Raw genomic sequence first — 26,010 nt, 5'->3', positions numbered from 1 at the left:
ACCAAAGTACGTTCATCTCTAGTAGACAGAATGAGTCTCCTTCCTGAGCAGTATGATGGCTGCGTGGTCCCATTGTGTTTATACTTGCGTAATATTGTTTCTACAGATGAATGTGGTACCTTCAGGCGTTTGGAAATTACGACCAAGGATGAACCAGACTTGTGGAGATCTACCATTTTTTTTCTGAGGTCTTGGCTGAATTCTTTTGATTTTCCCATGATGTCAAGCAAAGATGCATTGAGTTTGAAGGTAGGCATGGAAATGCATCCACAGATACACCTCCAATTGACTCTAATTATGTCAATTAGCCTATCAGAAGCTTCTAAAGCCATGCATCATTTTCTGGAATTTTCCAAGCTGTTTTAAGGCACAGTCAACTTAGTGTATGTAAACTTCTGACCCACTGGAATTGTAATACAGTGAATTCTAAGTGAAATAATCTGTCTGTAAACAATTCTTGGAAAAATTACTTGTGTCATGCACAAAGTAGATGTCCTAACCGACTTGCCAAAACTATAGTTTGTTAACAAGAAATTTGTGGAGTGGTTGAAAAACGAGTTTTAATGACTCCAACCTAAGTGTATGTAAACTTCCGACTTCAACTGTAGGTCAAATGTGTCCATATTAACAAAGGAAATTGAAGGACTAACAGTAAAGACAGCAATAAAAACTACAGCATAGAGGCTCAGAATAAGTTAGAGGAAAAACAAAAAGAAATGGAGGAACTTATTTAATGTAATATATTATACAAATAAAGTGGAATATGTGGAATATGGGGAAATATGCAGCAAATCTTCAACATAGAAATGCTACCAGAAAGAATTTACTGAAACTTCTTACAAATTATGGAGTCACTCATGATTCACCAAATTATATTTTAAAAGAGGAAGTTAAGTACTTTAAGCATATGTTTTTGTTTCAGTCTCCTCCATCTCCACTAACCAAAGCTAATTGTATGGATTGTTTTCTTATTAACAATGTAAAATGAACATCTGTACAGAAAGACTCATGTGAAGGCCAAATTACAGAGGAACTTCTTGATGCAATTAAAGCCTTTAAGTCTGAGAAAACTCCAGGGCTGGATGGCATACCAGTGGAAGTATGATATACTCAGAGAACCGTTATTAGCATGTTTTAACCACTTACATGGTAGATTATTGGAAACTCAAGGTCTGATTTCATTATTACTGAAACAGGACCCAAGTGGTAAATGTAAAGATTCAGTCCATTTAAAAATTCAGTGGCCTCTTACACTTCAGTGTTGTGATGCATAAAATCTAAATGCTTAGCGCATAGAATTAAAAATGTTTTGTCAGATATTATTCATCGTAATCAGACAGGTTTATTTTACATTGGAGATAACATAACACACAAGAACTGGAAACAATAGAACACTATGAAATATCTGGGAAACCGGGCCTGGTATTCATAGCTGACTTTGAAAAGGCTTTGATAAAGTACGACTGGAGTTTGTATATAAATGCCTGGAATATTTCAATTTTGGTGAATCTCTTATAAAATCGGTTGAAGTTGTGTATAGTAGTCCTAGGTGTAAAATAGTCAATAATGACTACTTCTCAGTTTTAAACTGTCAAGATGAGTAAAACAAGGTTGTCCACTATCGGCATATCTATTTATTATTGCCATCGAAATGTTATCTGTTAAAATTAGATCCAACAATAATATTAATAATATTAAGGGATTAGAAATCCAAAGCTGTCATTGTTCGCTGATGATTCACGGTTTCTTTTAAAACCACAATTAGACTCTCTCCACGGCCTCTTAGAGGATCTATATACTTTTGCCTTCCTCTCTGGATTAAAACCAAAATATGATAAGTGTACTATATTACGAATACTTACAGTCGTGGCCAAATGTTTTGAGAATAACACATATTAATTTCCACAACGTTTGCTGCCTCAGTTTGTATGATGGCAATTTGCATATACTCCAGAATGTTATGAAGAGTGATCAGATGAAATGCAAATTCATTGCAAAGTCCCTCTTTGCCATGCAAATGAACTGAATCCCCCAAAAAACATTTCCACTGCATTTCAGCCCTGCCACAAAAGGACGAGCTGACATTATGTCAGTGATTCTCTCGTTAACACAGGTGTGAGTGTTGACGAGGACAAGGCTGGAGATCACTCTGTCATGCTGATTGAGTTTGAATAACAGACTGGATGCTTGAAAAGGAGGGTGGTGCTTGGAATCATTGTTCTTCCTCTGTCAACCATGGTTATCTGCAAGGAAAAACATGCCGTCGTCATTGCTTTGCACAAAAACGTCTTCACAGGCAAGGATATTGCTGCCAGTAAGATTGCACCTAAATCGACCATTTATCGGATCATCAAGAACTTCAAACAGAGCTGTTCAATTGTTGTGAAGAAGGCCCAAGAAAGTCCAGCAAGCGCCAGGACCATCTTCTGAAGTTAATTCAGCTGTGGGATCAGGGCACCACCAGTACAAAGCTTGCTCAGGAATGGCAGCAGGCAGGTGTGAGTGCATCTGCACGCACAGTGAGGCGAAGACTTTTGGAGGATGGCCTGATGTCAAGAAGGGCAGCAAAGAGGCCACTTCTCTCCAGGAAAAACATCAGGGACAGACTGATATTCTGCAAAGGGTACAGGGATTGGACTGCTGAGGACTGGGGTAAAGTCATTTTCTCTGATGAATCCCCTTTCCGATTGTTTGGGGCATCCGGAAAAAAACTTGTACGAAGAAGACAAGGTGAGCGCTACCATCAGTCCTGTGTCATGCCAACAGTAAAGCATCCTGAGACCATTCATGTGTGGGGTTGCTTCTCAGCTAAGGGAGTGGTTTCACTCATAATTTTTCCTAAGAACACAGCACGTATAAAGAATGGTACCAACACATCCTCCAAGAGCAACATCTCCCAACCATCCAGGAACAGTTTGGTGACGAACAATGCCTTTTCCAGCATGATGGAGCACCTTGCCATAAGGCAAAGGTGATAACTAAGTGGCTCGAGGAACAAAACATCGATATTTTGAGTCCATGGCCAAGAGACTCCCCAGACCTTAATCCCATTGAGAACTTGTGGTCAAACCTCAAGACGTGGGTGGACAAACAAAAACCCATAAATTCTGACAATCTCCAAGCATTGGTTATGCAAGAATGGGCTGCCATCAGTCAGGATGTGGCCCAGAAGTTAATTGACAGCATGCCAGGGCAGATTGCCGAGGTCTTGAAAAAGAAGGGTCAACACTGCAAATATTGATTCTTTGCATAAACTTCATGTAATTGTCAATAAAAGCCTTTGACACTTATGAAATGCTTGTAATTATACTTCAGGATTCCATAGTAACATCTGACAAAACTATCTAAAGACACTGAGGCAGCAGACCTTGTGAAAATTAATATTTGTGTCATTCTCAAATCTTTTGGCCACGACTGTATTTTACCAATCAAATGGTCTGACCCCAGTGGACATACTCGGAATACACATCCTGAAAGACAGAAATCATCTCACTCCAAAAATAGATAACATCTTGCTCCAATGGAAAGAAAAATACCTGTCTATTTGTGGAAAAAAATCCCTCTAAATGTTTCCTCTTTAGTCATATCACAATTGACCTATTTTCTTATGGTCTTGCCTAGCAACCTGTTTTTTAAATGATATGAGCAAAAAAATATTCAATTTGATTTGGAATGGCAAGCCAGACAAAATTAAAAGGGCCTATTTATATAATGAATGTGAATTTGGTTGGGCAGAAATGATTAAATATTAAAGCATTAGACCTCTCACTAAAGGCATCAGTCATACAAAAGTTATACTTAAATCCAAAATGGTTCTCTAGTAAATTAGTAAGAATGTCTCAACCCATGTTCAAGAATGGCCTTTTTCTCTTTATTCAGATTACAAATGCTCACTTTCGGTTAAGTGGAAACGAAATCATCTCCAAAATATCTGTCACGTATACTCCCTCTCCGGCCTCTAGGTCATCAGGTTGCTGATTACCTGTCACCATCGTCAAGCGCACCAGTGCCTCATGACACTCACCTGGACTCCATCACCTCCTTGATTATCTTCCCTATATCTGTCACTCCCCTTGGTTCCTTCCTCACATAAGGGAAGTGTCAGAGAGTGTTTCATTTGTGTCAGTGTAAATGACGTCCGGTCCGGGAGCCGCTACAGGCTCTCATGCCTCAGCCAGATCACCAGGCCCCCCTGCCTCTGCCGGCTCGTCAGGCTCCCCTGCCTCAGCCGGCATGTCAGGCTTTCATGCCTCCCCCGGATCGCCAGTCTCCCCTGCTTCTATCCAAAATTACAACAAACTAATTGCAGCATTACCGCAAAAATGAAAGAGGCAAGTGGAAGGGGGAAAAAGTAAGGAAATTGACTGTCGGACCTGCATTAAAGACCGAAATTGCTTTTAAAAAATTGTGATAAATAAAAATATATACCAGTTTCATTTCAGGACCAAAAAATTGACAGCTGTGCCATATAAATTGTGAATAGTTGGGAAGAGATTTTCGATGTACCGATTCCATGGCATTTGGTTTATGAATTGACACACAAAACGACGTCAGATTAAAAATGTAAAAATTTTCAATTTAAATGATTATGCCAAAATTCTTGTAACCAATAGAATGTTATAGACGTATATGGGGGATACAATTTTCCCAGCTCTGCAGATTTTGCTGCGAGGAGGCAGAGTCATTAGATAATTTATTTTGGTACTGTTCATATGTAGCTCGTTTTTGGTCACAGGTCAAGGAATGGCTGAAGAATTGCAACATTTACCTGGAGCTAAAATGCAGTTAGCAATACTGGGTGATTTGAAAAGTCATAGTCAATCGATCAATAATATAATAACTATTTTAGCAAAAATAAAAAATAAAAAATCTATTTTTTATAAAAAGAATCTGGGTTTGGCAGATGCCAGGAGAACAATGCCTGCCCGAATGCATATTGACAACTGTAAAGTTTGATGGAGAAGGAATAATGGTCTGGGGCTGTTTTTCATGGTTCGGGCCCCTTAGTTCCTGTGAAGGGAAATCTTAACGCTACAAGATACATTGACATTCTAGACGATTCTGTGCTTCTAACTTTGTAGCAACGGTTTGGGGAAGGCCCTTTCCTGTTTCAGCATGACAATTCCCCTGTGCACAAAGCGAGTTCCATACAGAAATGGTTTGTTGAGATTGGTGTGAAAGAACGTGACTGGCCTCCAACAGGGCCCTGACCTCAACCTCATCGAACACCTTTAAATGAATTGGAACGCAGACTGCGAGTCAGGTCTAATCGCATAGAATTAGTGCACTTCCTCACTAATGCTCTTGTGTCTGAATAGAAGCAAGTCCCTGCAGAAATGTTCCAATATCTAGTGGAAAGCCTTCCCAGAAGAGTGGAGGCTGTTGTAGCAGAAAAGGGGGGACCCAAATCCATTTTAATGTCCATGATTTTGGAATGAGATGTTCGACGAGCAAATGTCCACATACTTTTGAATGGTGGAACAAACTCCCTCACGACGCCAGGACAGCGGAGTCAATCACCACCTTCCGGAGACACCTGAAACCCCACCTTTTAAGGAATACCTAGGATAGGATAAAGTAATCCTTCTCATGTTAAAATATTTAGATGCACTATTGTAAAGTGGTTGTTCCACTGGATGTCATAAGGTGAATGCACCAATTTGTAAGTCGCTCTGGATAAGAGCGTCTGCTAAATGACTTAAATGTAAATGTAAAATGTTTTGGTTATGTATCTCCATGTTAAAATGTTATGCGAGGCATTTCCCCCATTGTTTTTGATGGTAGACCAGCCTAGTGGGCCTACATTATGATCAAATAGCCACAGCAACCTACTTGACCGCTGTCTGAAACTTAAAGCGGGTACAGTCTCAGTGATCACAGTAACGCGCGCTAGAAGTTGCACAGAATTTTCACAACAATCAAGTTTGAACTCTGCAGATCTGACAGTTTCTCAGTTCCGAAAACATTTTGAGGGAACATTGGTGGTAAGTAAGTCCCAGAACATCACTGGGGCCCGAGTTCCCTGCCATCCAGGACCTCTATACCAGGCAGTGTAAGAGGAAGGCCCAAGAAATTGTCAAAGACTCCAGCCATTCAAGCCATAGACGGTTCTCACTTCTACTGCATGGCAGGTGGTACCCACCAGGACCCTGAACAGCTTCTAACCCCAGGCCATAAGAATGCAAAAACAAAGCTGCTACGTAGCTAATTAAATGGCTACCCAGATTACCAGCATTGGCCCTTTTTTGAACTAGGTCTCTTCCACGGACTACATGCACACACACTGGACCCATACACTCACACATACTTACACTGACACCCCAACACATACACACACACAGACAATACATATTCCCACACACACATAAGATGTGCACACATGCATACTGAAGCCACACACACGTTCACCCGCATACACACACACACTTTCAAATTCACCACATACACTGCTGCTACCGCTCAGTCTATAATCTATCCTGTTGCCTAGTCACTTTACCCCTACATATATGTACAGTACATAGGTACCCCAATTACCTCGCACCTCTGCACATCGACTCGGTACTGCTACTCCCTGTATATAGCCATGTTATGCCCTAAAGCTAATTGAAAAGTAAAGCCTGTGAAGCCTTAAACATGTTTGCTGTGTATAAAGTTTGTCTGTATTATTTGGCATACTGTTTTGTCAAATATGTTTGTATATTGTGTTATATTTGTTGTTAATAAGTTATAATTTTGGAATCCCAGTCTAGTTAGCTAGTTTTGTGTTTTAGGCTGGTGTACAGCGGCTGCAGCCAGCAGGTGTTATCGAAGAGCTGTTGTTATCATCTGGTGAGTGGAATGGGTGATTGTTTTTTTATTGCAGCTCGCTTGCTGTTGTTATCACTTTGAAAATAACTTGTGTGTAAAATAAAATTGTTCCATTGAAACTTTAGATCACCGGTTACTTTGTGTGCTGAACGTGACAAATGTGTTTGCACTGGGAAGTAACAGTTGTACATTTCTATGGGCAAATGGTTGAGTTTTTGTATTGTTATGATTGGGACTTACTGACTTATTATGTCCAGGTGAACCGGCTGCTTATCTTTCAACATCACGAGCCTATCACACTCACATCCTTTGATATGTCACTGTTGTCACGTTTGGTGATAGTGTGATAGTGATGGCGTTAGGCTACCATGGGTTGTGTAAGCAGTATGGTTTATGTTGCTGGCAGAATTCGTTTTGCAGGTCTCTGTGTGAGTGGCAGTCTGAAGCTCAGCGCGAGGAGCGCATTAAGTGATGCTATATGTGTCTGTTATTTTTCGCAATTTCTGAATTTGGTACAAAGTCCTAGGCTCAATAGCCACGGTTCGCCACTGACACAAACACATAGCATCAGAACCTCCTCCCCCACAGCTGTATGTAGACAACAACACAGAGAGTCTGAAGACATCTTGACTAATACACGAGTGGAAATGTACAGATCTTATTCGGTTAAAACAATAATTTCTGAAACTATATCTAAAGAGTCATTGTGTAACTCAGACATTATTTACCACCCTCCTTCAGACTATGTGACAGGTCATTGTGTCCCTCTTTTAAAGTAAGGGAGCCTCCTCCACAGCCGTCCCTTAGTTAGCTACTGCTCTCTGAACTCTGACCAAAACGCCCCCTCTCACCCACCTCCTCTGCACCCTTCCATCCCTCCATCCACCTTTGATGTGTGAGAGAGAGAGACCCAGTCACAGAGGCGCTGGCACAGATAGACTTGGCCCGGTCGGTCAGAGAGATCAATACAGACAGAGTCTCCATGTGCCTCTCTCCTTCAATAGACCTAACCTTTCTCAGACAGACAGACAGACAGACAGACAGACAGACAGACAGACAGACAGACAGACAGACAGACAGACAGACAGACAGACAGACAGACAGACAGACAGACAGACAGACAGACAGACAGACAGACAGACAGACAGACAGACAGACAGACAGACAGACAGACAGACAGACAGACAGACAGACAGACAGACAGACAGACAGACAGACAGACAGACAGACAGACAGACAGACAGACAGACAGACAGACAGACAGACAGACAGACAGACAGACAGACAGACAGACAGACAGACAGACAGACAGACAGACAGACAGACAGACAGACAGACAGACAGACAGACAGACAGACAGACAGACAGACAGACAGACAGACAGACAGACAGACAGTGAGTGAGTGAGTGAGTGAGTGAGTGAGTGAGTGAGTGAGTGAGTGAGTGAGTGAGTGAGTGAGTGAGTGAGTGAGTGAGTGAGTGAGTGAGTGAGTGAGTGAGTGAGTGAGTGAGTGAGTGTACTGCAGTAGTGACATGTGTGCCTCTATTGTGTGCCAAACAGCAACTGTCCCAACAAACAGGCCCTAAGCTTTTCCATTATAGATGCTACTGACAAGACAAAGAGTGTATGATTCATCTGTCTGGAAGGGACATGCAGCTTGGCCTATATACTGACCGATGTGGGAGATACACACCCACAAAGCATGATTGATACAGCAGATATGCACCATACCATTATGCATTTCTTCCTCTAGAAAGGATCCTAAGTATTCCGTCAGTAGAAAGAGTGAAAGCTATCATATCACACCCACATTTCACAATGTTCCCCTTCATTTAAGAATCGAATATTCACAGCAGACTGCAGTGACGCCATCCAGCCATCTATTATTCACTTAATGTCAATAAAACAGATATACTGTAAGAGAGCTGCCCTGGATTTGGGGAGATGGGGAAGTTTGCATTTCTGATATGAAATTTGTCACATAATAGACCCTTTTGGATGCTGGACTGATGGTGCTCTGTGGTCTTGTCATTCCCATTCAAACACATTGGTGATTTATATAAACCTTTTCTATATGGAAAGACCTCCAATGCAGTCTCAGAACCTAACTACTAACCAGACACCTCCTGTCTAGCTGCAACCTGTCAATCCACCTGTCTCTGGGTCTGTCATTGTGTCTGCCTCCATGTCTGTTGGTCAGTCAGTCATTCAGTGTGCCTGTGTGGCTGGCAATGTAACAAGGCTGGCCAGATGGAACGTGGGAGTCTGCAGAGCTCTGATGTTTACTGTGCTACACATGGAAGCAGAGAAAGCTGGAGATACAGACTCAGCCACCCCATACAGCAGAAGCAGCACCAGCCATACTGCAGAGGCCAGCCAGCCAGCTAGCTGTCTAACCCGGACAGACTTACCTGACACTCAGCTCAGATAGACCCAGTCCTTAAGGTTAGGTTTTTTCATTGCACTGCAGTGCAGTGAGCGGTGAGCTGTGGGGATAGCCCTGTTCACAACATTACCACTCACTCACTGACAATGAACTGTGGCTATGTAACTCAAATCAAATCAAATTTTATTTGTCACATACACATGGTTAGCAGATGTTAATGCGAGTGTAGCGAAATGCTTGTGCTTCTAGTTCCGACAATGCAGTAATAACCAACAAGTAATCTAGCTAACAATTCCAAAACTACTACCTTATAGCCACAAGTGTAAGGGGATAAAAATATGTACATAAAGATATATGAGTGAGTGATGGTACAGAGCGGCATAGGCAAGATACAGTAGATGGTATTGAGTGCAGTATATACATATGAGATGAGTATGTAAACAAAGTGGCATAGTTAAAGTGGCTAGTGATACATGTATTACATAAAGATGCAGTAGATGATATAGAGTACAGTATATACATATACATATGAGGTGAATAACGTAGGGTATGTAATCATTATATTAGGTAGCATTGTTTAAAGTGGCTAGTGATATATTTTACATCATTTCCCATCAATTCCCATTATTAAAGTGGCTGGAGTTGAGTCAGTGTGTTGGCAGCAGCCACTCAATGTTAGTGGCTCTCCACATGATATAGGCCAGGGTTTTCCAAACTGGGGTCCATGGCACGACGTACTGCAGTATCGCTAGCTGCAACAGAATACCAATATGGATAACATTTGTATGTCTCGGTGTCCAGTATGAAGGAATTTAGAGTTAGTTTCCCGAGCCAATGCTTACTAGCGTTAGCGCAATGACTGGATGTCTAGAGTAACAGTTAGCATGCTAGATGTTCCTGTTCATCTGACTCTGGGGAAGTAGGTAAATGGCTTCTTTGTCAAAATCTACAACTATCCTTTTAATCTGGAGGTAATTACAGTCACTGGAGCTAATTACAGTGTTTTTTCTGTATAGAAAATTCTTAGGCAGGTCGTCTATAATATGCGGGATGGAAAAACAGTTTCACTGTCAACTTAAATGACCAAAACAAGATATTTTTGGATAGAAAAACTGTTTCAGTGTCAACTTAAACGACCAAAATCTGATAGAAAGCATGCAGCAAAGATATTGAACTATATATATTTTTTATAATACCATCTTTGAAAAACTAACAATCAAATAAAAGCTAGACAGTCAGGGAGAATCGAAAATTCCAAAAATTGGGCATTCAGGGTATTGATTTTGTTTGAGGAGAGGAACACAGCATTAGCATTAAAACTTTAACATTTCCTCTCAGCTCATGACAAACGGTGTAGCATTGCTGGAAATGAGCTTCTAAACGGCAACATTTTCTCTCAACTCAATGGAAAAACGTGTAGAATTGCAGGAAACTAGCTTTACAATAGTGAAATGTTATCTTCGCTGCCAAGATACCTTTACAGCTAATAGACGATGTTAGTTCACACTTCCAATGAACTGTGGGGAGGTCAAAATAATGACACTGTCTACCAAACTATTCATTTTAAAATGTTGACTACTTCTACTTGCCATTATCATTCACATTCACCTATCATGATAAGACAATACTTTTTTGTTAACGTCTCATGGGGGTCCGGTCTGGGTAGCCGGTTTGCCTGGGCGGGGGTCCCTGGGCAAGAAAAGTTAGAAAATCCCTGACATAGGCAATTGTATATGCAGGAAATTCACAACATGAAATTATTAAAAAGGAACAAGGACAATTATATTATATTATTGGGTTAGTGGGGGGTTTCCTTCCATGTAAGCTATTGTCAATCTGTCTATTACTGGTAATCACTTAGGACTACACCTTAGCAGGGTGATTGATAGGGGCTATGTTTATGGTCTAATGCGTGCATGTTGAATTACAATAGTTGCAGTTTTATTACAATATATGTAGCCTAATAAAAGACTGCAACATTAAGCATCTTTTGTTAGAATAGTAGTGGACGCTAAAACAGACATACATATGTTGCTTCAACCCGAAGTATACTATGACGAGATCAGCTCGACTCACACAAAATGAAAGCAGAACGATGTAGTCCTCGATAATGAGACAACCACGATTACATGATGTAATGCACGGAAGCAACAAGACATCCACACATCAGACAACATGGGCTAGATGGATAAGCTATTTGGACCTGTTCACACGCATCTTATTCAATTAAATATATTTCAGGGAGTATCACACGGCGACAGGCGTGCTCTGCCTCGCATGCAACAGAGCAGCGTTATCCGCAGCTTGTTCTTGCTTGCTGCGCGTGTGCCACACCGTCTCCCATGGCGAGAGAGCTGCTTACCTGAGCTGTCCATGGTGCTGCAGTCGTCCTCGCGCAGTGGGCCTGCCTTCGGTCCTCCTAGGGTTGCTGCTACCGAGCCGCCGCCGATTCCGCTGCCTCTCCCTCCCCCGTTATTGAAGTTACCGCTGCTATCGACCAACTGTAAAGATTCATAGCCATCGTAACTGCAGGTCTTTTTCTTATAGCCACCCAGTAGGCTCATCTCATTCAACTCTGCGCCGTGGATTTGAGAATTACATATAAATACTACAAAAAAAAGCTACTGCATGCACATATCCCCGACGACAAAAATCTCAGATATCTGTTTAGAAATAATCCACAAGATATGCGCTAGCAGTTCCAGCACCGCCTCTCCCTGTTTTTTTTCTCCGCGATATCATAAGCAGAACGTTGTCGTCAGGATCGCATTTACTACGCCGCACATCCACCGCTATGCCTGCCAGTCCCCGTTGAGTTAGTGGGTCCTTTCAGGCTTTCTGCTCCAGGCCAATCCTGACAACACCATGTCGGCAGTAGGTGACTAAACGATCGCCTGTTTCATTGTTATTTCTTTACAAAGCAGTAGGCTACTATTTGTCAGAAAATATAAATGTTGTATAGGTTGTAGATGTGATTTAGCCTACAGGATAGCCTACATAGGATTGATTCTATTCTACACGAAAATATTCCCAAATCGATTTATAAAAACATATTTTAACAGCCTATAGTTAACACAATATCCTCATATGCTCATAATAATAATTAAGGCTTAAATTAACAATATTATTACAGAACACTTTTCAGGCTCTTATAAGCTATGTAGGCAATAGTCTCCATTGCCAAGGGCTATAGTTTAAGCTGGTTATGGGCCAGTTGTAGGCTATACAGTATCGCTCCACAGACATAGTATAAAGGACTTAAAGTGCTGAAGTCTTTTAGTCCGCACTGTAGGACAGCATTGTGCTTTGTCAGGGGACTGGGGGAGAACTTCACTCTGTAGATCATTAAAGACACCCTATTCCCTATATAGTGCACTGCTTTAGACAAGGGCCACGAGCCTCTGGTCAAAATGGGCAGTGGTCAAAAGTAGTGCACTATATAGGGAATAGGGTGCCATTTGGGACGCAATACCAAGTCAACTACTTGGAGTTCTGGAACATGCTTCCTTCCTTGGCCCAGTCCCCTGGCAACGGAGGGGCTGCATGGTTGCTCAAAGCAGGACTCGGGCCTGGGAAACCCTTTATACCAGGAGCCCTGGACTGAAAGCGCAGCAGGGAAGGGAATTTCCCCCCAAAAAGATAAATGATTCCCCACGTAACCGGACACAAAGTGCCACTCCATTGAAGGATGTAGTTTCCTCTGAAAGCCAGCCTCCGAACGTGATGCATTGCTTCAGGATGTCAACTCCTGCTTTCAATCTCCAATACAAAAGGTTACAACCTTCACTTAGAAAACTGGACCAGGGCATCAAAAAAGCAATGTAATGTCCTGACATTGCAGCTGGTTTTTTTAATACCACTGGTGACATGGTATTTTATGGTTATGGCCACACAACTGTGTGATGCAAGAAGCGATCACTTTGATCATGACAGTGCCCACTGTACTCATAACTAACTAACCCGTTTTGAATTTGGGATCCAGTTTTAAAAGCAGATCACACTGTACTGACAACTACACTTCCAAATAATTCATCATAATGGACAGATAAGTGAATATGAACAGCAAACAGGGAGAGACCATCATAAACCTGCTAAAAACAATGACAGCAATTTCTTTTGAAATAAATAACTACATAACCCAGCCTACTATTAGCCTTTCTTAACTTCCTAAAGCTTTAAATTCCACATTGAACTCATTCATACTTTTATAGGAGGGGTTTAACCACTTGGATATGTCTTGGATGTTAATAAGACACTGTGGGTTAAAGAGAAGATCAAAGTTTAACAAAGACCTTGGGATATTTTACAAGACCTTTGCCTCATAAACTGATGTTTATTTCAGCTCTTCACTCCCTCAAACATTGCGCTGTGGCATCCACGTTGGGTGCCTTTACTATATTATTTTTTAAAGGCATGTCCATATCATCTTGAAGACAACAATACTATGGAAGTTCGGCCATCTGTCCAACCATACAATCGTTCTCGTTAAAAGGCCTATACTGACCAAAAATAAGCTATTCTACGAGATTCATTGGATTTGCCATCATCTTTAAGGGTGGATAGTGGATTAATGACTATCCCTATACTGTTTAAAATGGAATGACCACTGGAATCTGCTGGGTAGGGTTAGGGTCCACTGGCAGACATAGGGAGATTTTCAACTGCATCCTCTCATCGCTTCCTTCTCAAAACCCATTGGATGAGGAAGCCAGAGGGCCAGACCCTCTGACCTTCTCCACCAATGGGTTTTCAGGAGTATGCAATTGAGATTCTCCCATAGTATCGCATAGTATTTCCATATAGGCCTATGCTATATCTCATTATTCAATCTATGAAGATTTTTTGTATATTCACGCATAAGAGAAATATGCCATTTGCTAAATCAAGTTTAGACTTCATCTGGTCAGTTTCTCATAATTAAGGCTACTAATGTCTATAACTCATATTAATAAGCTACACCTACACTGAAAAATATAGTCCTGAATTGATCTATCTTCGATAATATAATGTAATCATCAGTGCGTTCAAGACAAGGGGGAATTCGGGAGAAAAAAAAACGTGCCCCGAATGGGAAAAATAGTTTTGAACGGTTATCCAACTCGGAATTCCAAGTTAGAAACTCGGACATCTTTCTAGAGCTGCGACTTTCCCACCTGAAAATCACTGACGTCATTATTTGACCTCGTTTGTCCAGTTGTCTTGAAAGCACCAAATGCCGTCATGGGAAAAACCAGAACTGGCAATCGCATAAGCGACTGGATCATACAAGGGATTTCCCTAATATTCTTCCTCAGCAAAACCCATTTCCATTTAAAACTGAGCTTCAATAATGAATTTGATAATGATAGCAAATAGGCTAATTAGTATAATATTTTGATGTTTTTTCAAGGATTGTCGTCTTGTTCAACCTGCCCCTCCAATGCTATGTGTCCGCCTCCAATAAACGCGCATTCAGCAACATGAATCATCCCCGTCATAGCCAGCTTTTAAAAAAAAAACTAAACATGTAATTTTGAAAGCTCACAGAATAGAAACTTTGAGAATTATGTTCGAGAGGTTTCCCAAATAGTTCAATTATGAATAATCTCAGATCATGTCTAAAAATCCCCTTGGTCATATTTGTTACCGTTAGGCTACGGCGGATTCATTACTCCTATCAGTGCACGTTTTTTGTTTCATAATAATTAACAAATGCATAGAAAGGTTTAAAGCTTCAACAGTAGCCTACGGGGTTATAATCAACGTCATATAGGGCTTGAGCGCAGAGGGCCTTTTTCCCGTCGTTATGCATTTCCTCGCCTAAAGACAACCTAGGCCTGACAAAACACCTGCACTGAAAATAAAGCCAAACATCAACGATGCTATGGGATATTCATTTGACAATATTCTGGTAAAAACGCAGATTGATTTCTACTGCTGGCCAAACCACGATATTCAGAAAATCTTTCTGCAGAAGAGAATCATTCTTTAATATTAAAATCTCATCGGGAAGTAACACATGAAGACGATGCAACTCCAGAGGATACATTTCAGTGGCATTTGAAATAAAAACGTATATGGTTTCAAACGAATGATGTAAAAAAAAACAGACCCTTTTTGTCATAGGCCTCCCTACCTTCCAGAGCGCTCGCTGTCATTATCTCTGGAACCCCGACGTTCTCAGCTCTGGAGATGCGCGCGGAAACCCCAGCTGTGGTCTGAGAAATGCCGACTTTCGATTTGTCATTCGCCGCCTGTCAAAGGTCAAACGTCCTTCTGTACCTCGACCTGTAAGTGGTGTTCGGGTACAATGTAAACTCCTGGGGTTGGCTAACATTAGAATTACAAGGACTACGACATCATCATATCATCACCTTATATATTGCATGTGAGCTTCAGTGAACCGAATGCTGCGACCGTCATTTGCTGATCTCACACTAATATGGAGTGGCCTATCTATGTGCGTTCAAGTGTTCCGGATGTCATATAGATCAATACATTGTAAACTGCATAGTTGTGTGCTTGTGAATGATACCAACATAGTGGATCACGACTCGCTGTTTATGAAAGCAAAATCTGGGAAGGATTTCTGGACTGGATAGATGAATAAATTAAATTCCTCACTCACATGTGTGAATTATGTAATAACTCAGTATCCAGCAAATATACATGGGTTTTTATCATTGCCTATATTAGATTTTACCAGACACATTTCCTATATGTAGACCTATCTAGAGAGATCGCTGTTATGTCCACCTCCATACAACAGGAAATGTCAAACCTCTGATGGTTGGGTCTGATATGTAAACAGAGCAGAGGTTATCAGGCTCCAAATTCGGTATTAATCCCTGGTTTAAATCCACTCCATGTGTTCCACCCCAGTTCAATGCACATGGGATTAATGCTGCATTCATAACCAAGTGGGAATCTGGAATTTATCCTCATGCCTGGTATAAAACCACTTGAACACCCCACCAACTGGTAATTACTTGTGTGAAATTATCATCCTTGAGCTCCGAAGTCTCACACAATCTGACCTCTGATGTTACTTACTAAGGATATTACCTTGATAACAGCATTTTCGGCTTTAAATGCAACAACAAAACATTATTTATAATAAGCAATCTATTCATATGGTTTTTGTACACTATAATTAGTTTACAAGCATGACAGCTGTACTTTTAGTTTATGGTTGATGCAGCTTGTTGGCCATTAACAAATCAGCATTTCTCAACGAGTTCAAAGCATGTGAAATGGTATTTAAGATTTCTTTTTTTTTTTATTCACAATTATTTTCTCCCCAATTTCATGGTATCCAATTGCCTCACACAGGAAGCGGCGCAGGTCCTAATCCAGGCACTTGTCATCTCCCGTCTGGATTACTGCAACTCGCTGTTGGCTGGGCTCCCTGCCTGTGCCATTAAACCCCTTCAACTCATCCAGAACGCCGCAGCCCGTCTGGTGTTCAACCTTCCCAAGTTCTCTCACGTCACCCCGCTCCTCCATTCTCTCCACTGGCTTCCAGTTGAAGCTCGCATCCGCTACAAGACCATGGTGCTTGCCTACGGAGCTGTGAGGGGAACGGCACCTCAGTACCTCCAGGCTCTGATCAGGCCCTACACCCAAACAAGGGCACTGCGTTCATCCACCTCTGGCCTGCTCGCCTCCCTACCACTGAGGAAGTACAGCTCCCGCTCAGCCCAGTCAAAACTGTTCGCTGCTCTGGCCCCCCAATGGTGGAACAAACTCCCTCACGACGCCAGGACAGCGGAGTCAATCACCACCTTCCGGAGACACCTGAAACCCCACCTCTTTAAGGAATACCTAGGATAGGATAAGTAATCCCTCTCACCCCCCCTTTAAGATTTAGATGCACTATTGTAAAGTGACTGTTCCACTGGATGTCATAAGGTGAATGCACCAATTTGTAAGTCGCTCTGGATAAGAGCGTCTGCTAAATGACTTAAATGTAAATGTAAATGTGGTAGTTACAGTCTTGTGTCATCGCTGAAACTCCCATACGGACTCGGGAGAGGCAAAGGTCAAGAGCCATGCATCCCCCTGAAACACAACCCAATCTGCTCCTTGACACAATACTCACTTAACCCGGAAGCCAGCCACACCAATGTGTCGGAGGAAACACCGTACACCTGGCGACCGTGTCAGCGTGCACTGCACCCGGCCGCCACAGGAGTTGCTAGTGCGCGATGGGACAAGGACTTCCCTGCCGGCCAAACCCTCTCCTAACCAGGACTGGGCCAATTGTGCGCTGCTCCACGGTTCTCCCGGTCGCGGCCAGCTGCAACAGACTCTGGACTCGAACCCAGAATCTCTAGTGGCACAGCTAGCACTGCGATGCAGTGCCTTAGACCACTGCGCCACTCAATTTCACACGATTTCACAACCAGGGAAGCAGGTAGCCTAGCAGTTAAGAGCGCTGGGCCAGTAACCAACCCTAATTGGTCCTTTAAGTTGCACTGGATAAGAGTGTCTGTGAAATGACTAAAATGTAAAAAATGTATGGTGATTACTACCTTCTCACTTGGTTATGAATGCAGCATTACAGAGCCAACTCTGGTGGGGGACAGAAAAAGAGAGTCGTCAGAAATACCTCCCTTAGTTCTTCTCAGGTTTCATTACAGTAACACACACATGTGCAGGCATACATAAAAACATGTGCATGTGTGCACACAAACACGTGTCCAAATGCAGACACAAGCACTTCTCCCTGCTGCCTTCTCTGATGTCAGATCAAAGGGTGTATTGAACAGAGAGGGTGCTATAAATGTTGAGTTCTGTCACAATATACTGCATTGCCATGCATGGTGGACAACAGTGCATTCGGAAAGTAATCAGACCCCTTGACTTTTTCCAAATGTTGTTACAATACAGCCTTTTCATCATCAATCTACACACAATACCCCATAATGACACATCGAAAACAGGTTTTTAGACATTTCTGCAAATTTCCCACAGCTGACAGAGCAAAAACCAAGCCATGGGGTCGAGGGAATTATCGTGAGAGTTCTGAGACAGGATTATGTCGTGGCACAGATCTTGGGAAGGGTACCAAAAACATTCTGCAGCATTGTCCCAAAGAACACAGTGGCCTCCATCATTCTGCAGCATTGTCCCAAAGAACACAGTGGCCTCCATCATTCTGCAGCATTTTCCCAAAGAACACAGTAGCCTCCATCATTCTTAAATGAAAGAAGTTTGGATCCACCAAGACTCTTCCTAGAGCTGAGCAACTGAGGAGAAGGGCCTTGGTCAGGGAGGTGACAAAGAACCCGATGGTCACTCTGACAGAGTTCCAGAGTTCCTCTGTGGAGATGGGAGAACTTTCTCCACAGAAGGACAACCATCTCTGCAGCACTCCACCAATCCAACCTTTATGGTGGTGGCCAGAGAAGCCACTCCTCAGTAAAAGGCACATGACAGGCCGCTTGGGGTTTGCCAAGGCACCTAACGACTCCCAGACCATGAGAAACTAAATTCTCTGATCTGATGAAAGCAAGGTTGAACTTTTTAGCCTAATGCCAAGCTTCACGTCTGGAGGAAACCTGGCACCATCACTACGGTGAAGCATGGAGGAGGAGATGTTTTTCAGTGGCAGGGACTGAGAGACTAGTCAGGATCGATGGAAAGATAAACGGAGCAGAGAGATCCTTGATGAAAATCTGCTCCAGAGCGCTCAGGACCTCAGACTGGGCGAAGGTTCACCTTCCAACAGCACAACAACCCTAAGCACACAGCCAAGACAGCGCAGGAGTGGCTTCGGAACAAGTCTCCGAATGTCATTGAGTGGCCCAGCAAGAGCCTGGACTTGAAACTGACCGAAAATCTCTGGAGAGACCTGAAAATAGCTGTGCAGCGACACTCCCCATCCAACCTGACAAAGTTTGAGAGGATCTGCAGAGAAGAATGTGATAAACTCCCCAAATACAGGTGTGCCAAGCTTGTAGCGTCATACCCAAGAAGACTCTAGGCTGTAATCACTGCTAAAGATGCTTCAAAAAAGTCCTGAGTAAAGGGTATGAATATTTACGTAAATATGATATTTCAGTTGTTTAAAAATAAATACATTTGCAAACATTTCTAAAAAACCTGTTTTTGCTTTGTCATTATGGGGTATTGTGTGTAGATTGATGAGGGGGCAATTTAATACATAAAAAAGGGCTGTAATGTAACAAAATGTGTAAAAAGTTAAGGGGTCAGTATACCTTCTGAATGCACTGTAGATACAGATGCTGCATCACTGCAGTGTGCCTATAGATTTCTATGATCGCCTAGCTAATATGTCTGCAGTGGCATTCCCACACAATACTCATAGTAGAAACCGATCAGTCTCCTATAAAGGACACACAATAATGTTATGAAAAAAAACGAATCTTCAGGGAATGCAGCTGAAACTTACAGTACTTTTGCTTTGAATGGTAGACATTTAGTTTAGTCAATAGTAGGCATGTTGCCTGGAACTACTGTTTGACCTTGAGAGTGAAACAACTGAAAGGAAATGGTATTTTACTTGGAATACGCCAGATTTATGGACAGAAAACATTCAGTGTTGCACAACAGAGCGTATGAAAAGCTTTTCTAACCACTCGTTCACCGCAATGGGCTCGCCATATATATTCTGGGCCAATTACAGTTTACAGCAGTGCCTATTTGCATATTGTGTTATTGAAATCTTAAAAGGGAGACACAAGACACACCCTCCCACCACTAACCACGCCCATCCCTTTTCTTATACAGCCATTCAGATGCATTACACTTTCAACTGGTTAAAACACTTACAAACTTCATTAGAAATCAAAATCAAATCCATTAGAAATATTAAGGCTTCTGGCTCTTTGAATATAATTCTACCATTTATCTTTGGTCACATTTAAAATCTTTGGTCCTTTTTAACACAATTATAGACCCATTCATTATCATAATTTTTTATTTGGTCTAGTTTTGCGGACTAAACTTCAGTAGACTAATTTCAAATTAAACAAAAGAAAAACACATCCAAAATCTTTTGATAAAAGATGAAACTCTTCATCTGATAGAACTTAAAATTAAGCCAAATTATAGAGTGTGCTGTTTATAAGAAAAAGTCCACATTAGTCATTTCAGTCAAAATGAAAGATAAATCAGATGTACAGAAACCAACAGTTCTGTACACATCGGGTGCTATAGAAGTATCAAGCTCGTTTTACAGTCTTTGGAAGGCATATTTAGAGTTGCACAACTCAGGCCCTCATGCTCTGCAGTCCTGCTGATTTCCGTTTCTCCCTGGGACTTTAAACTTACAATCTGGGAAATGGAAATCAGTCTCAGGGTTAAAAGGTACGGAAGAAAACCTTCATACACTGCAACCCTTGAGGACCGAAGCTATGCACCACTGATGTGTGTAGTGCATAAGACTGTATTTTCAAACGTGTTTTGAGACTGAGAGAACTGCCAAGCTAATGGCTCCTAACATCTAGCGGTAGTCTTGTCTTGCAGCCATGTACTCAACCAATGTCTTCACTAACTAACATTAGTATCCCCTGGTGCAAGGCCTTTCCTTCCGATGCGTCATCTCTGCTCTCCTCAGGGCATTGGGATGCGTTGTGCGTCTGTCTGTGATGTGCTGGGGATCTTGGTGCTGAGGAGAGAGTTGATGTAAGGCCAGATCCTGTCTGTCTCTGTGCCTGAGAAAGTGTGCAGGATGCCCTTTGACCTGGGGAGGACACACTTTACATGTAAAGTTGCATAAATACCATGTAGCATAATTACATTATATTGTAAGAACATTATAATTATATTATAACTACATTGTCACTCAGTACTTCTGAGTACTGTATACAAGATAGTCACAGGGCAAGCAATTTACACAATGCTTTTAAAAATGTGTCAGTGAAGTGGAGGGTGGACGTACTTATACAGGTCTATGATGGGCTTGGCCACGTCCTTGTAGTGCCTCAGTCTGGCCACTAGAGCCTCTGGTTTGTCATCATCATGCTGGATCAAAGGCTCCCCGCTGATGTCATCCCTGCCCTGGGGGCGGGACAACAGAACCATGACAACTGAATAATTATTATAGCAATGACATAAACCCATGAAAACGGTACACAGCTCACAGAGAGTTGTCTTGAACCCTGCGCATTCAATACACTATTCCAAGGTATTACTGATAATTCACAAATACACAAGTTATTTTCACAGCCTCTTGTAGCAACCATAGGAACCATTGCTTAGTGTAGGCTTTCCCAAACTCAGTCCTAAGTTTCTGATTTTAATCAGCTGCGTAGTGCAACCAGGGGGGCCCGACCAACCAGGGGGGCCCGCCCAACCAGGGGTGCCCGCCCAACCAGGGGGGCCCGCCCAACCAGGGGGGCCCGCCCAACCAGGGAGGCCCGCCCAACTAGGGGGGCCCGCCCAACCAGGGAGGGCCGCCCAACCAGGGGGGCCCGCCCAACCAGGGAGGCCCGCCCAACCAGGGAGGCCCGCCCAACCAGGGGGGGCCTCGCCCAACCAGGGGAGGGCCCGCCCAAGGACCGAGTTTGGGAAACCCTGGCTAAATGTTGGTTCTGTGGGAACAGACAGACTAACCGGAAGACTAAACATGTGTAATGGCGATAATAATGGTGACAAAATAGGGAGGGAAAACATTATTTCTGACTTGTACGTGTGGAGGGTTGAAGCCCATGTTGTAGACCCTGCCGCTGGCTGGGTGGATCCAGCGGTCACTCAGCCTCTCCTTCAGGGTCTCATAGGGAATGTTGAGGCTGATGACCAGGTCCAGGTCACAGGTACTGTTCAGAGCCTTGGCCTGGGCCAGGGTACGGGGAAACCCTGGGGAGAGTTGGGAGATGAAGCACGGAGACTGAGGGGAGTGTGTGTGTGTGTGTGTGTGTGTGTGTGTGTGTGTGTGTGTGTGTGTGTGTGTGTGTGTGTGTGTGTGTGTGTGTGTGTGTGTGTGTGTGTGTGTATCTCACATTGATCCTGCACAACAACTTTATGGAAAATATTTATGTACAGTATTTTGTGTGACATCATAAAGGTCATATCGTTATGTAAACAATCCAAAGATCACATTCGTATCTGTTTCCCTTTAACCTACACTGATATGGACTGGTAGACATACTGTAAATACAGTATTCACTGTTGGTTCCTCTGGCCTGGCTGTGAGACTAGTTAATAGCTGCTTTCAGAGGGTGTAAACCTGCACTACTGTTTACAGACCTTGGACTGCTGCCTGACTGGCCTGTTTCAGCTTGTTTCTGGGTCAGACACAAACCTGTACAGTCAATGTTTCATCATACCTTACTGTGCTCATGTGTTTTTGGTTGTTTGCCAATTCATTAGCCCTTTCTATGTTCTTGCTTTCTCTACGCAGCTGCAAAAAGATATTTGGAAGTGCGTGTGCATTTCAAGGTGTGTCTATATGTGTGTGTGTGGTCTTACCATCCATCAGCCAGCTGTGGCGGGTCATCTCCTCCAGCCTGGGAAGTAGGAGCCGGGTCATCACATGGTCCGGCACCAGCAGACCCCTCTCTATGTAGGTCTTAGCCAGAGCACCAGCGTCTGTGGAGGGAGGGAAATAATGAGGAGCAGGAGGAAGAGGAGAAGGAGTCATCATCAATTCCCGATAAGTATAAAGTATTAAGAAGTTTTCCAGAAAGATTTATAGTAAAAGAGGTGGACTTTTGGCTAGAGGTAGGGGGGCAGAGCAAACCCAGACAGGAATGCCCTCTGTAGCTTTAACACCTAAACGATTACCCATTCGCCCTGTTTTTTTCCTACTCCCATTTGTATTGCTTTCTTTACAGCAGTGAGTCACATAGCACATCTCAGAAAGATCTCCAGACCCCTCTAAACTAAAATCATCAATAAATGATTCATGTCATTGAATGACCTACTGACCAAACTGGATCATGACAATTTCGTTACAGGGGCTCGAATAAAAATACACGGAGCCATAAGCATAAGATTCATTGTGTCCATTCAGATTTTCCTTAAGGTAGTCTCTCGGGTTTACAACGTTTGAATGTAAGATAATGTCTTCATTAATGTAAATAACTCCAGTATAGTAATTCTGGAAAACTGGGTTTCGTAAGGCATGGCCTTGAAACGGCACTGTATCTGTAATTACAACCCCACACATGTTTTCACTGTCCTCCCTGCAACACATTTAATTTGTGGGCTAAAAAAGATTGGCACAAGTTCGGATTAAAAATAGGCTCCAGAAGAAGTCAATTGGCTCAAATAAGAAGAGAAATTCCAAACATACGTTTGCTATAGACTGTGAAGTTTCAGAGACTATTAACAAAGAACGTTTCAACACTTGGATTCCTTTTGATATGGATAGTGGATCATTTTAGTTTCTTATCAGATAGTAGATTTGCCATAGCCTCGAAATGTAACTCATGTTTTTGTCTCTTGGATGATAGGAGACTTCTGGCGTGAGAAATGTGCCACTGTCCAGCCCAGTGCCAACTTGCAAGAGACTCTTCACCTCACCTCAACTTAGGCCTCTGCTGGCGTTACAATATTGTTGCAATTTATGCTACTGGAGGTGAATGCTAGTTAGGCTACTATAGGCTAACATGAACAAATATGTAAGCTAGGTTGAAATAATCCTACAAATAATAATAATAATCAATATTTTAAGATGGGACACTGTATCCCTGAAAATCTGACCGTTATTATTGCAAAAAAAACAATAAGCAAAAAAAAAAAAGACGCAATCAAAAAAACAGATAAATAAATGGTAAACAATAAATAGATGCATGTCTAATTATTTATCAAGAATAGGCCTACCTGTATTCGCAGCTATATTCTCCAGAACAAAGTCGCCACTGGACAGACGTGCTAGGCCAAATCTTTGAGCAACTCTCTCGGATATCGTCCCCTTTCCCGAGCCTGGTGGACCCATGATCACCGCTCGGAACAGTTTGGCCATCCTCCACTATAGCCTGCAACACCACGGACTGTATCTGTGTCTGGAGGAGACAAAATAAATAAGTCCAGGGTTGCTATAGCCTATACCCTGCTGCCTTCAATGAAACATTGATAGGCTTAAGCATCTTTAAATGTTGCCCATGGTGTGCACTGTGCACATTATTATCAAAGTCCGTGAACAGATACTTTCTGCTCGTTTTGAGTTAACAGGGACAGTATATCAACAGTTGATTACACTGAATCTAACTTAATTGCCAATTTTCCCGAATTGGTTACGACTTAAAACGGCTACAGAAAAACGGAATTGTTAAAGAGCTCCATTCATCCAATCAGCTAGAGAAATCGAACTTTCCAGATTCCTGATTGTACAGATGGAGGATTTAAACTATGGCGGAAGAAAACACACAACGGGGCAACAGTCAAGAGATGTAGGCCTACCTCACCGATGCCCACAATCCCTCCTCACCTTCGATTTATGCCTGTGAGTCCTGCGAAACTTATGCGTAATATAGCACGTAGTTCACTCAGACCAAGTCAGAAAATGTTTTTTTTTCTGTTCCCAAGGGACAGTAGCTTGTCTGCGTCTTTAAGAAAGGTTTTTTCTCTGCGAATGAATGGAGGAGCTACCCCAACGCCCTATTTCTCAACACCTCCCAGACACACCAAGAAGCAAAATGCGGATGACTTGTGCGCAGGAACTTGGTACAACTTGGGAATCTGGTACCTGTAGTTTTCTATTGTGAGTAAGACGAATAATTTCGAATTGCAACCATATCATATGTAAGTGGCTGAAACATGAAAGGTAAAGGAGATACAGTTGCGTAACTGAATGCATTCAACCGAAATGTGTCTTCCACATTTTACCCAACCTCTCTGAAGTCTAGAATATACTTATTCTAGAATAGAATATAACCTGGGTCGATTAGAATGGAAGGTCATCAACCATGCATAGTTTGTGTGACCCACCTCTTCACTATTCCACACTATTAGGCTAATAACTCACTTCACAGTATGAAAGTTATCTTCTTTTTCTATCCTCAATCTGCAACTTCCTGCATTGATTGAGGTTGTATTACTATGCAATTAAAGCTATTCAGATCTATTTTGGGGTTATATTTATTGGCAGTGGTGTAAAAAGTACCCAATTGTCATACTTGAGTAAAAGTAAAGATACCTTAATAGAACATCACTCAAGTAGAGGTGAAAGTCACCCAGTAAAATACTGAGTACAAGTCTAAAAGTACTTGGTTTTAAATATACTTAAGTATCAAAAGGAAATGTAAAAATTCCTTATATTAAGCAAATCAGATGGCACAATTTACATGTTTAATTTTTTTAAGGATAGCCAGAGGCACATTCCAACACTCAGATATAAATTACAAAGAAAGCATTTGTGTTTAGTGAGTCTGCCAGAAAATAGGAAGTAGGGATGATAAGTGTGTGAATTGGCCAATTTTCCTGTCCTGCTAAGTATTCCAAATGTAAGTACTTTTGGGTGTCGGGGAAAATGTATGGAGTAAAAAGTACATTATTTTCTTTAGGAATGTAGTTAAGTAAAAGTTGTCAAAAATATAAATAGCAAAGTAAAGTACAAATACCCCCAAAAACGACTTAAAGTACATTAAAGTATTTTTACTTAAGTACTTTACACCATTGTTGATTGCCACGTTTCCAGATGGGGGAGGAAGTTGATAATGACGTAATGAATGGTAATCCGAATTCGTGAGTAAGAGACCTATTGACAAAACACTGCAAACTACAAAATAAACGCACTTGTTGACAGCAGCAGTCAATGCAGAGCATAAACGGTAATTCCGGTAATTCCGGATTGTCGGGGTTCCCTCTGAAACATTGGCCATCACCCACCATCATCATTACGCACTGAGACAGTGCCATTCCGCAA

The 26,010-nt window shown here is 42.1% G+C and overlaps 2 protein-coding genes across 7 annotated transcripts in view; both read right to left on the bottom strand.

Annotated features, from left to right (window-relative positions):
* Nucleotides 1-12,006, bottom strand: part of LOC124038693 (putative tyrosine-protein phosphatase auxilin) — a 70,917-nt gene extending 58,911 nt beyond the window's left edge. The window contains exon 1 of the mRNA XM_046354779.1: nt 11,557-12,006. Coding sequence (XP_046210735.1) covers nt 11,557-11,758 — 202 coding nt within the window. The 5' untranslated portion in view covers nt 11,759-12,006. The remainder of the gene's footprint in view (nt 1-11,556) is intronic.
* Nucleotides 12,007-19,701: 7,695 nt separating this feature from the next.
* On the bottom strand, nt 19,702-26,005 carry LOC124038030 (adenylate kinase 4, mitochondrial-like). Of its 6 annotated transcripts, none has more exons than XM_046353398.1 (6): nt 25,881-26,005; nt 23,967-24,148; nt 22,611-22,730; nt 21,826-21,998; nt 21,082-21,200; nt 19,702-20,883 (listed from the first exon to the last, which is right to left on the bottom strand). In XM_046353398.1, the coding sequence occupies exons 2-6, from the start codon at nt 24,106-24,108 to the stop codon at nt 20,754-20,756; spliced, it is 684 nt and encodes a 227-aa protein (XP_046209354.1). In that variant the 5' UTR covers nt 24,109-24,148; nt 25,881-26,005; the 3' UTR covers nt 19,702-20,753. The 6 variants fall into 6 exon arrangements, with proteins under 6 accessions (XP_046209354.1, XP_046209355.1, XP_046209357.1 ...); XM_046353399.1 differs by having other exon boundaries at nt 25,974-25,993; XM_046353401.1 differs by lacking the exon at nt 25,881-26,005 and adding an exon at nt 25,744-25,860.
* Between the last annotated feature and the right edge of the window lie 5 nt (nt 26,006-26,010).

Source organism: Oncorhynchus gorbuscha, linkage group LG06 (genome assembly GCF_021184085.1).
Source record: "Oncorhynchus gorbuscha isolate QuinsamMale2020 ecotype Even-year linkage group LG06, OgorEven_v1.0, whole genome shotgun sequence".
NCBI classification, from domain to species: domain Eukaryota; kingdom Metazoa; phylum Chordata; class Actinopteri; order Salmoniformes; family Salmonidae; genus Oncorhynchus; species Oncorhynchus gorbuscha.
The sequence above is the reverse complement of the archived record's forward strand: the minus strand, read 5'-3'. Positions and strand labels throughout refer to the sequence as shown.